The sequence below is a fragment of the Sciurus vulgaris genome (assembly GCF_902686455.1).
Source record: "Sciurus vulgaris genome assembly, chromosome: 18".
NCBI lineage: Eukaryota > Metazoa > Chordata > Mammalia > Rodentia > Sciuridae > Sciurus > Sciurus vulgaris.
In genome coordinates, this window is record NC_136479.1 from 35,194,722 (window position 1) to 35,206,836 (window position 12,115).

Sequence of the window (12,115 nt, forward strand, 5' to 3'; positions counted from 1 at the left end):
ACTACAATCATATGCCTCCCATATTCCAACACTGCTGTCCTCCACTGTTCACTGAACTAAATACAAAAAAAATGCCTGTCTTAAAACATTTTGGCACAAAGTATCCAACACTTCAACAACTCAGGAGGCTGAAGCAGGAGGATCACAAGTTCAAGGCTGGTATTGTCAACTTAAAGATAACCTGTCTCAAAACTAAACTAAACAAAAAAACAAAGGCTGGAATATACCTCAGTGGGCGAATGCCCCTGGGTTCAATCCCCAGTACCTCAAAAAAGTAAGTTAAGTAAATAAATACAAGCATCAAATGTTATCTTCTTCACAGGCCTGGACATGAGGCTTAGTGGCAGAGCGCTTACCTAGTAGTATGTGCAAGGCCCTGGGTTCAATTCCCAGCACCACCAAAAAAAAAAAAAAAAAGTTGTTTTCTTCATGAAGGCATGTGAAGTTTTCCTAACATCTCCAGGTTAGTGTCTCTAGTCTCTAAATTCCATCTGACCTTTACCTCTTTGTATGTAGGGAAGTAGTTTATTTTTCATTTTGAAACTGAATCCTCTTGTTTGTTTCTATCAGCTTTTGACTAAACAGATTCACTGAGTTTTTCAGGTACATAATCATATTTCCTGTACCATAACCTCCTCCTTTATTACTATTTTTTATCTTCTTGGGGCTAATGGTGGTATCCTTTATTTACAGAGATGTATTTACAGATGTATTCACACACATCTCAAAAAGAATGTAGTGTTCTGTTTGCAAAAAGTGAGTAGTTATCTGCTTATTTAATGCAGAGGATTGTGCTAGGCACTGTAACCAATTCAAGAATAAGTCAAATATGCGTCCTATCCTCAAGAAGTTTACAGGCTAGCCGGGCGCGGTGGCATATGCATATAAACTCAGTGACTCAGGACACTGGGGCAGGAGGATCATAAGTTCAAAGCCAGCCTCAGCAACTTAGTGAGACCCTGTCTGAAATTTTTTTTAAAAGGGCTGGGGTTGTGGCTCAGTGGTAGAATGTTTGCCTGGCATGAGTGAAACACTGGATTGGATCTTCAGCACCACATAAAAATAATACCTAATATAAAAGTAATGCATACATCTATAATAAAAAAAAAAAAAAAACCTTTAATATAAAAGGGCTGGAGATGTAGCTCAATCTTCAGTACCAAAAAAAGAAAAAGGAAAAAAAAAGTTTACAGGCTAAAGCTGGTACTGTAGATCAGTGGTAGAGCACTCCCCTAGCATGCTCAAGGCCCTGGGTTCAATCCCCAGTACCAGGGGGAAAAAATTACAAGCTTTTTATAGAGGTACAATGGGCCAAGTCCAACTTGCTGCCAGATTTTTTTGTTTTTGTTTTTGCTAGTGCTGGGGATTGAACCCCAGGGGTGCTTAACCACTGAGCCACATCCCCAGCCCTTTTTATATTTTGAGACAGGGTCTCGCTAAGTTGCGTAGGGCCTTGCTAAATTGCTGAGGCTAGCTGATCCTCCTGCCTCAGCTGCCCTAGACACTGGGATTACAGGTATGAGCCACCAGACAAGCCAGTGCTACTTTTTGTAAATAGTACAACATACTATTACAACATAGTCACTCATTCCTTCATATAGTATCTACAGCTGTTTTCACAGTACAGTGTCAGAGTTTAGTTGAGACAAGAGACCATATGGCCCACAAAGCTTAAGCTTGAAAATATTTACAAACTGGCCCTTTATAAAAGATGTTGGGGGCTGGGGATATAGATTGGTTGGTAGAGTGCTTGCCTCGCAAGCACAAGACCCTGGGTTCAAATCCCCAGCACCGGAAAAAAAAAAAAAATGTTGGCCAACCCTGGTCTAGCACATTAAACAAGGTGTGCATCACTCACACTCACGCACAAACACACATGCACAAACACACACACAAAATATAAATAACACTAATCCCAGAGAGACATGTGCCAACAAGCAAAGAAGAGATGCCAGATTAATAGTCTTGACCAATCAGTCAGTGATGGAGCCATTATCAAAACCCATAGCAAAAGAAAAGACTAGGGGCTGGTTGTGACTCAGTGGCAGATCACGTGCCTAGTATGTGTGAGGCACTGGGTTCCACCTTCAGCACCACGTATAAATAAATAAATAAATAAATAAATAAATAAATAAATAAATAAATGTCCCCTGACAACTAAAAAAATATTTTTTTAAAAAGCAAGCCAACTATTATTACTATTATTAAATTACTAAATTCTATGCTCTCCCCGTTTATCTGCTACAAGTCAATGAGAAAGCCAGAAAAAAGCACCTATTTCCAATTCCCAAGAGTCCTGTTTTATTATCCCTCCTATTATCTCTTTGCATGAACCTATTGCCCAATTCTATGTGTTTTCTTTGAGAGACCACCCAGACAATTAGACACTTTGAGCAGACAGGAATTTTTAAGATACATAATTCAACCTCTCTACTTAAACTGTCCTCAAACTGTGTTATTTGTTTCTGACAGCTGCTGTAAATATCATCTGAAATTTCAAATGACCACAAAACAAAGAAAACTTTATGCCTTTTTGCTGCCTCCATTAACACTTTCAGATCATGTAAGTGCCCTTGCTTAAAGCCACATTTCCAGAGTATTTACAAAGTAAAAGTATAGAGCAAGAACACTCAAAAGTCTGCTAAAACCTAAATAAACATGTACTGCCCCCACTTTGCTTCTAGCAAAATACTACTAAGGTAAAGGCACCTGGACACCAATAGAGTAAAAACATAATGTATTCCAATTAATGCTTCATATATTTGAAAACAAATTCTGTATTAGGGTTAATATTCCATCCTTTTTTAAACAATGTGAAGATGGGATCAAAGGCAAGGTTTCTACTACTACTTACAGTTCAGCAACTTCCTGTTCTTCTTCCCAGGCCTCCTTGTGTGTTAGCTGACTGCTTCCGGTACTCTTACACGTCCAAATGCGTTCACTGTACCTTTCCAAGCGGGCTTCATACTCTCTGTTGGCAGCAGCTCAGGAAAACAACATTCAAGTAACAGAGACATCCAATGCAAACTCAAAACATAATTATCCATAGAAAAAACCTACAGTATCATTTCTATAATTTATAGCAAGAAAAGACACCAAGGTTTTCAAGTGGCAAGTCCAAAGCAAGATCAGAACTAAAGTATAATTAGAATGAGTTGTCACACATAACAAATAAAATATCAACATTTTAGTATAAATGTCATTTCCTCAATTCACCAAAATTTCATTTCACTTTACAAGGCTCACAGAGTACTAAAAATGTCTAAGAAAAAAATATGATAAGAAACAGTAATAGCTGTGAGTGGTGATGTACACCTGTAATCCCAGCAACTCAGGAGGGTGAGGCAGGAGACAGGAGGATCACACATTCAAGGTCAGCCTAGATAAAAATAAAAAGTAAAATAATATAAAAAAGACTGGGGATGTGGCTCAGTGGTAAAGTGCTCCAGCATTCACTCCCAGTTTAAAGAAAAAAAAAAAAAACAAAAAAAAAACAGAACTCAGATGAGCAGCAAGTTTAAGAATCAGTCAAAAAGCCGAGTGTGGTTGTGGATGCCTATAATCCCAGCAACTCAGGAGGCTGAGGCAGGAGAATCACTAGTTTGAGGTCAGCTTGGGCAACTTAGCAAGACCCTGTCTTGAAATGACAAAAATAAATAAAAAGGTTTGGGGATCTAGCACACTGGTAAAATGCCCCTGGGTTCAATTCCCAGTACCAAAAAAAAAAAAAAAAAAAAAATTTAGAATTAGTTTACAGTAAGACAAGATGACCATATTCTCACAGGCAGTTTGTAACAGTACTAGTGCACATGAACATAGCATTCCAGTTTACCTTGGAAACCCTATTGCTTCCTAGTGTTTAAAAAATAAATCCCAGGGTCGGGGATGTAGCTCAGTGGTCCGGCACTTGCCTCACATGCATGAGGGCTTGTGTTCAAGTCCCAGCACTACAAAAATTAAAGTCCTAAAAATGCTTTTGATATAATATCCAGTTTTTATATTGTCTCCAACAATACTACATTCACCAGATTATTTCGTAATTGTTCAGTTTCCTCATGAGGGAAATGAGGAAGATACTGGCCTGAATGCCATATATGCCGTAACTTTCCATACCCATCCTGACTGGAATGCACTGTCAACCAGCCACATTCAAATTCAAATGGCAAGTAATGAATGTACTTATGCACAGCAACAGATGCCATACAAGAAATCAACTGACACTACAAGTAGAGCTAGCTGCCGAGTCAGCTGCCAATTCCTATACTTTCCAAATGACACATTTTTATAGTGGCTGAAATAAAAGTACTTAAATGGCTCCTTCTACTGACTTCCAACTAACAAGTATTCATTTTTAATGTATAAAGACTTTTAGTTTTCAGGGTTGTGATCAATAAAAGGCAAACGATAGGGACAAACTCACAGATAATCCAAAATAGTAGCCACTTTGCTTACTCTAAATCTTTCTCTGAATCTGCCAAAATCTAAGCAATAAATCCATGTTCCTCACCAGGGATGGTGCTAATATGATCTAAGTGATTAAACAAATTACAGTACCAGTAAATAAAGGAGAGTCAAACTTTCATAAAAATGCTATGGAAATCCAATCACTGAGAATTCATAAAAACTAGGATAGGCATGGTGATACATTCCTAAATCCCAGCTACCTGGGACGCTGAGGCAGGAGGATCCTAAACAACTCAAAGAGACCCTCTCTCAAATAAAAAAAAAAAAAAAAAAAAGGGGGGAGGGATGCAGTGGCGCACACCTGTAATCTGAGCAGCTCAGGAGACAGACAGGAGGATGGTAAGTTCAAAGCCAGTCTCAGCAAATTAGTGAGACCCTAAGCAACTTAGTGAGATTGTCTCAAAATTTAAAAAAAAATTGGGGCTGGGGAGATAGCTCAGTTGGTAGAGTGCTTGCCTTGTAAGCATAAGGCCCTGGGTTCAATCCCCAGCACCCCAAAAAAAAATAAATAAAAAAAAAATTAAATTAAAAGGACTGGGGGATATGGCTCAGCAGTTAGTGTCCCTGGGTTCAATCTCCAGTACAAAATATAGTAATAAAAAAAAAAGTTAAAAGAAAGTAAAAAGGACTGAGGATGCAGTTTAGTGGTAAAATGCTCCTGGCTTCAATCCCCTATATTAAATAAGTAAATAAATAACTTATCAGAGAGAATGTGAGACTTTATTAACAAACATGTCCTGAAGAGAAAATTAAGTTTTCGTTATTGGGTTTTTTTAAAAAGCAGGAATAATATACCCAGTTCATTCTCCTTAAATGTAGACCCACGTACTATAGCATACAGGACTGGTATCACCAAGATGCCTCAGTGATTTCTCCAGTCCATCATTTTCTAAACTAGACTCATGTTTACTACTTTCCCTTCTTCCCAAATTGGCTCCTTACCAGACAGTCCCAATCTCACTTAATGGCGCTAGTGTCCAACTCAGAAATCAGGGAATCACCCCTCATCTCTTGGGTCCCTAACTTCAACCACTAAAATAGTTCTCAAGTCAGTCCTTTCTATCCAATAACCAATCCATTATCTAAATCCAGTCTCTGACCCTGATTTCTCACCTAGCCTTAACATTTTAAAAACATTTTAATTGGCCTCTCTTGTAATAATCTTCTCTTGTCCTTTGTGCTTCTTACTCTATGCCTCATTTTACTCAATCTTTGTTTTTTAAACTCATGTCTCCTGTTTATACTTAAAGGTGTTTGTCCTCAGGCCCCCTAAAATACAAATATGAGTAAAGCAATTTTCTGGTCCCCACTTTATTGCAAATCACGCTACAATTTTGTTGAGTTTTATTTTCTGTGATTCATAAAATCATTTTAAAAGAAAAATGGAGAATATTTTACAAATATGTTTAAGTACTAAATATGTATTGATTATGGTTTTTCCAACAATGAAAGTACCATCTACCCTCACACATGCCTTTCCAAAGGCCCCTTCCCTAAATGAAAAAAAAAAAAAAATCTACACTATCTATATAGCATTCTGCTGGGTCACTGCATCCATTCCTGTAACTTCAATTATTACCTATATGCTAATAACTTCTAATACCAACTCAGTCTCCTCCGACTGAATTCCAGACCCATAAATCCAACAGCATGGCTATCTCCTTGGATATGCACGGTGACTCAATAAGAATATCCAAACTGAACACTCCACTACCACATTCCACTCATAAACAAAGCAAAAATAAAAACTTGTTCTTCCAGGATTCTCTATTTTAAGGAATGGCACTACCATCTAAATGAAAACACCATCCTTGACTAAACCCCAATTAATCACAATTCTGCCAAATCTGTTTCAATTATCTCTGAAACCCCTTCTCTTGAACTTCTCCACCTCAAGGGTTGGCAACTTTTCTTAGACCACCATTATCTACTCCCAGATTATTTCGATAGCAGTGACACTAGCCTAGTGCTAGACAGCTAGTCTCCAAGCTGGAGAGCCATTCTTGACACTGCAGCCACAATGATTTCCCTAACTTAAACGCCCACTTCTTTTTTATTCAAAAATTTCAGCAGCATTCACTAAAATGAAGGCCAAGATTAAACTCAGGCTATCTCACAGGAGCCTGCAAGACACGGCCCTGTTCATATGTCTCACTACTGAGCAACTTCATGCCCATTCCCACTTCTCCACTCCAGGCATATGAAAGTTCTTTCAATTTCTTAAAATCAAGAACCTTGGGGGCTGGGGATATAGCTCAGTTGGTAGAGTGCTTGCTTTGCATGCACAAGGCCAAGGCCCTGGGTTCAATTCCTGGCATCACCCAAAAAAAAAAAAAAAAAAAAAAAAAAAAAAAGAACCTTAACCTTAAGGGGCTGAGGATGTGACTCAGCAGTACAGCACTTAGGATGAGCCCCTAGGTTCAACACCCAGTATCACCAAAACAAAACAAAAACACTTTAAACTTGGGAAGCTGAGGGAGGGAGATCACCTGGGTTAACAAGTCTGAGACCAACCTGGGCAACATAATGAGATCCCATCTCAAAAAAAGTGAAGATAATTCCAGTGACTTGGGAGGCTGAAGCAGGTGGACTGCAAGTTCAAAGCCAACCTCAGCAACTCAGCAAGGCCCTAACCAACTCAGTGAGACCCTGTCTCTAAATAAAATACAAAACAAACAAAAAAAGGCTGGGGATGTGACTCAGTGGTTAAGTGCCCCTGGGTTCAATTCCTGGTGTACACACACACACACACACACACACACAGTCAAGAACCCTCAAATTCATACTACACATTCATAAACTCAATACATCTTCTCTGCCACAAATATATAGTTCTCTGTTCTTCAACTAACTAAATTCTAATTGTCCGTTAGATTTCAAAAATAACTTTTCCACAGGAAACATCACCAGAACCTTCAAATGTAATACTGTATATTACTGATTCCAACTACTCACCTCCTTCCCACACAAGATTTTACATCTCTAACCACTGCCTTGTGGCTTGCAATGCCTCTTGAAGAGGAATGTCCCTCCCCACCCCACTGATGTGACTTGCTTGACCAACAGATATGAACAGATGTGAGATATGCCACCTACAGAAAAAAGCTTAAAAAATCATTGTTTTCCTCCAGATTGCTCTTTGCTGCTAGAAAGGCACTTCACACACAGGGACTGCTTCAATCTGGGCCTCAGAATACAAAAAAGGTGTCGTGCCAGGTGCAGTGACGCACACCTATAATCCCAGTTACTCAGGAGGTTAAAGCAGGAGGATGGTAAAATGAAGGCCACCCTGTGCAACTTGGCAAGACCCTATCTCAAAATAAAAAACAAAAAGGGCTAGGGATGTACCTCAGTGATAGCACATCCCTGGGTTCAGTCCCCAGTACAGAAAAAAAAAGACAAGAAAAAAAGCCCATTAGAAGGCTACTGAGTCAGCTGCCTCTAAATCCTATTTCAGATTTTAGATTACCAAAATAAGTCACTCATTCTCAAATAACCACTAAGAGCAAATGCCAATTGAGGTTTTTATGTTCCAGCAACTGCTGCACATGTAATTGCAGACAAAATGTCAAAGCAATTCTCCAAAGGTTGTGTAAGCTATAAATGATAAGATATTTTCAAATTGTAGACCATCTCATTATGCATTTACTTTTTTATGACTTCAGGAGCTACCGCCTTACCACAGTATGTTGCTGCTTTGTTTTCTTTAGCCTGGTAAAGACTGTTTCTTTCAATAAGCCATGGCGCTTGCCTGTAATTCCAGCAACTCGGAGGCTGAGGTAGGAAGATCGCAAGTTCCAAGCCAGCCTCAGCAACTTAGCAAGACCCTAAGCAACTCAGTGAGCCCTATCTCAAAATAAAAAGAATCGGGGGATGTAGCTTAGTGTTAAAGAACCCCTGAGTTCAAACCTCAGTATCAAAAAAAAATTTGTTAAATCAAGTACCTGACAGCCTGAATGGAAGTGGCCCAGAAAAGTATGGAAGTTAAGAAAGCACTAACCATAACCTATGAGTTCTGAGAAGATGACAAACAGATCCAACTCCAGATTTACTTTTTACCCTATTTTCTCTTTGGATCATACTGGCAGAAATTAAAACACTAATCTGGCATAATTTGTTACCTGAAATAAATTACAAAAAAAAAAAATCAGCCTAAGAGCTCAGTGTTCTATCCAGTAAAATCCTGTCTTGCAGTTACAACTTCATCTACAGCTACTCAACTCCTAAAACATGCTCTAGCTCAGCTTGGTGGCGCGCACCTGTAATCCCAGGGACTCTGGAGGCTGACGCAGGAGGATCCCAATTGCAGTCAGCCTGGGCAAAATAAAAAACAGAAAGGGTTGTGGGTGTAGCTCAGTGGTAAAGCTTCCTTGGGTACAATACCCAATACCACAGAAAAATAAATAAAATGCTCTAGTCACTTTTGTGTATAGTCAGATTAACTGTATGAATAATGCCACAAAGGTCATAAATTAATTTTCTAAACTTTAGTAATCATGACAGTTGAAGCAAGAGAGCAAATATTAATCTACAAGCAAGTTGTTTGTAGCTTCAGTTCATGCTTAAAACCTAGCTTCAGTATAGTCAGTGGATCATCATTCTGTCAAATAATCACTTCAAGAACCAACTCTTGGGCTGGGGATATAGCGCAGGTAGTAGAGTGCTTGCCTTGCAAGCACCAAGGCCTGGGTTCAATCCCCAGCACCGCAAAAAAAAAAAAAAAAAAAAAAAAAGAACCAACTCTGAAAAAGTTCATATTCTTCAACTAATATCTAGTGTCTTGCCTGTGGAACTACCCTGGGAAGTAATAAAATCATAAATTCAAAGCAACGATACAACCAACATAATCAATATATAACACTAGTCATTAAATACATACATTATTTACAACTTTTTTAAGTTTAGTGAAGATGTACACTGAACCTTCAAGAACATACTAACTCACAGCTTTAAGTCAGTAAAATATCATATAAATTTTCAAGAGTACATATGCAAAAAATATCATATAAATTTTCCAGAGTACATATGCAATTAAAAAGTGGGTATTAAGAGAAAATTAAAGTACTGAATCCTATTAAAAATATAATCACATAAACTGAGGTAACAGTTCAAATGCAGCTGTTACCCAACCATGTATTTGTTCTCCTCTCTGAAACCACTAATAGCCTAATAAAGAAATATGCCAACCTGCCAACCATACAGTACAACTGTTTAAAAACCATCCTCAAAGTGTTTCCACTTGTAGACATTTCCAAGAGAGCAACTTAGCCCCCAAAATCTAATGCTTTTAAAGAACTCCTTTGTTAAAGAGTTCTAAATATTTGTATGTATGGGAAATAAAAAATGAAGAATGCTTACCAAATACAAACCTATTAAAATATTTCACGACATTTCTATCATCAAGAAAAGGTCTTTTCGTATTTACATACATATACACATATACATATATATGTGTGCATACTTCAATAATTTCATTGAATGAAATGAAAAGCCTGTGTTGCCACTCCTAATGTACCCATCCATGGCCATTTTCACCTAACTCAGTACCTGTTAGACTTAGAATTTAACTTTTCCCTATAGCATGCTTCTTTCTCTCTTTCTCTCTCTCTTTGGTGGAACTGGGGATTGAAAAAAGGGCTGACGATATAGCTCAATGGTAGGGTAAATAAATAGCTGAGGCTGTGAGTTCAATTTTGAGCACAGGAAGGGGGGGGGAGTGGCATTTCTCCTTCTCCTGATAGAAGGGACTAGGCAGGAAGAGCACTGGATTGTAATCCTGATTTATCCTTTACAGAGTGTGTGACCTTTAACAAGTCATCCTCAACTCTCTGGGCCTACTTGGCAAACCAGGTAGGACTCCATCGATGATCTCCAAAATTCATTTCTGTTTCACGGTGTTATAGGTATATTTCATCAAAAGAATTCTTACTGCACAGACTCATTTTCCAACTCTGGGTGTGTAAACACCCAAAATTCACAAACTACACCCACAAACAAGAATGAGATTGTCCTATCGAGTACTACATTAAAGCAAAGATCGAGGTGAAATTAAAGAGCTCACCTGGAAACTTCCTCCAATACTGACACACAAAAAAAATAAGGAACCTAGTCTTTCCAAAGAGAAGGACTGAAGGCCCACGCCTGTAATCCCAGTGGCTCAAGAGGCTGAGGCAGGAGGACTGCAAGTTCTAGGCCAGGCTCAGCAATTTAGGGAGGCCCACATCAATTCAGCAAGACTCTGTCTGAAAATTAAATATTAAAAAAGGGCTGAAGATGTGGCTCAGTGGTTAAGCACCTCTCTGGGTTCAATACCAAAAAAAAAAAAAAAAAAAAAAAAAAAAAAGGACCAAGGGCTGACAAAACTAGGGATACATGAAAGCTTGATTCAGAAATCTTTTTTTAAGATGTAAACTTGAAAAATGATTCATCTAGCATCCATTTAAAAAAGTAAATAAAAGCCATACAAGGGCTGGGGATGTAAGCCCAGTGGTGCAGCGCTCGCCTAGAACGCGTGAGGCCCTGGGTTCCATCCTCAGCATCGCAAAAATTCAAAAAAGTAACCTAAGAAGTCTAAAAGACCATGCTTGCGCAAGAAATCTTAAGAAAAAATGATGCGAAGAGCTTCGGCTTCCTATCTAAAACACCAGCCTCCTGTTCCTAGCATACAACGTAACACCTTTAAGTAGGTCTCAACGTCTTTAATCTTATTTAAAAAGCAAACACCAATCTCCTCCTAAATCTTCAAAATTTCCAGCCTCCGTCTGCCGCGGGAAGGAGGAGGCCAAGGCTCCAGGGAGGCAGCTCTCCTGCTCCTCCCGCTGAGCCTGGAAATCCAAGCCCGGTCCTGCGCCTGCGGTGCTGTCAGCCGACCCCTGCCTGGAGTCCACTCCACACCCCGACCCCGCAGCGCCGGGGACCCCACCCCGGCTAACGCAGGCCGGATCCCCAGGCTGCGCCGGTGCCATCTCAAAAACTTGAGTTGACGGCTTCATTTGAATTAAAAAAAGAAGAAGAAGAAGACGAAGAAGAAGAAGAAGAGAGAAAGAAAAAAAAGAAAGAAAAGCGCCAAGTAAGCGCCGCTTCCCCGGCGACGGGGCCTAGAGTCGCGCTCGCCGCCGCCGGGCCCGGGGACAAAGTGAGCGGCCGGGCGGGCGCGGAGGCACCGGCCCCCGCCGGGCGGCCCGCGGCAGCCCGGGCCCCGGAGCGCGGGCCCGCGGCGGCCGGGCGCGCTGACAGCTGCCCCCGCGCGGCGCCGAGCCCCCCGCCCGCCCGCGGCGCCAGTGGCAAAGGATACTCCCGGGTGCGGAAGGCCTCCTGCGTGTGCGCGATGGTGAAGAGCGGCTCCTCCCCGGGCAGCGGCTTCGCCAGCGGGAAGGGCTTGCGGCCCAGCAGCGGCGCCATCGCGGCGGCGGCGGCCCCCCGGCCCGCGGCGCAGCACTAGGCCCCGCGGCCCCGAGCGAGCGCTGGCTCCCGGCGGTGGGGGAGGGGAGGGGTGAGAGGGCGGCGCGAACTCCCGCTCCCTCACTGCCGGCGCGGCCGCGCCAGCGCCATGGGGCGCCACGCAAGGGCGCAGAGGTCCCACGCGCAGCGCTGCGCGTCCCGGCTGCCCGACCCGGCCAGCCTCCGCCACGGAACCCCACGGCCGGCAGTC

General features: G+C 41.1%; 1 protein-coding gene across 1 annotated transcript in view; it reads right to left on the minus strand.

Moving 5' to 3' along the window:
* BAZ1B (bromodomain adjacent to zinc finger domain 1B) overlaps window positions 1-12,115 on the minus strand; it is a 73,104-nt gene extending 60,989 nt beyond the window's left edge. Inside the window, exons 1-2 of the mRNA XM_079120514.1 lie at window positions 11,759-12,115; window positions 2,855-2,971 (exon numbers count right to left, since the gene is read on the minus strand). Coding sequence (XP_078976640.1) covers window positions 2,855-2,971; window positions 11,759-11,865 — 224 coding nt within the window. The 5' untranslated portion in view covers window positions 11,866-12,115. The remainder of the gene's footprint in view (window positions 1-2,854; window positions 2,972-11,758) is intronic.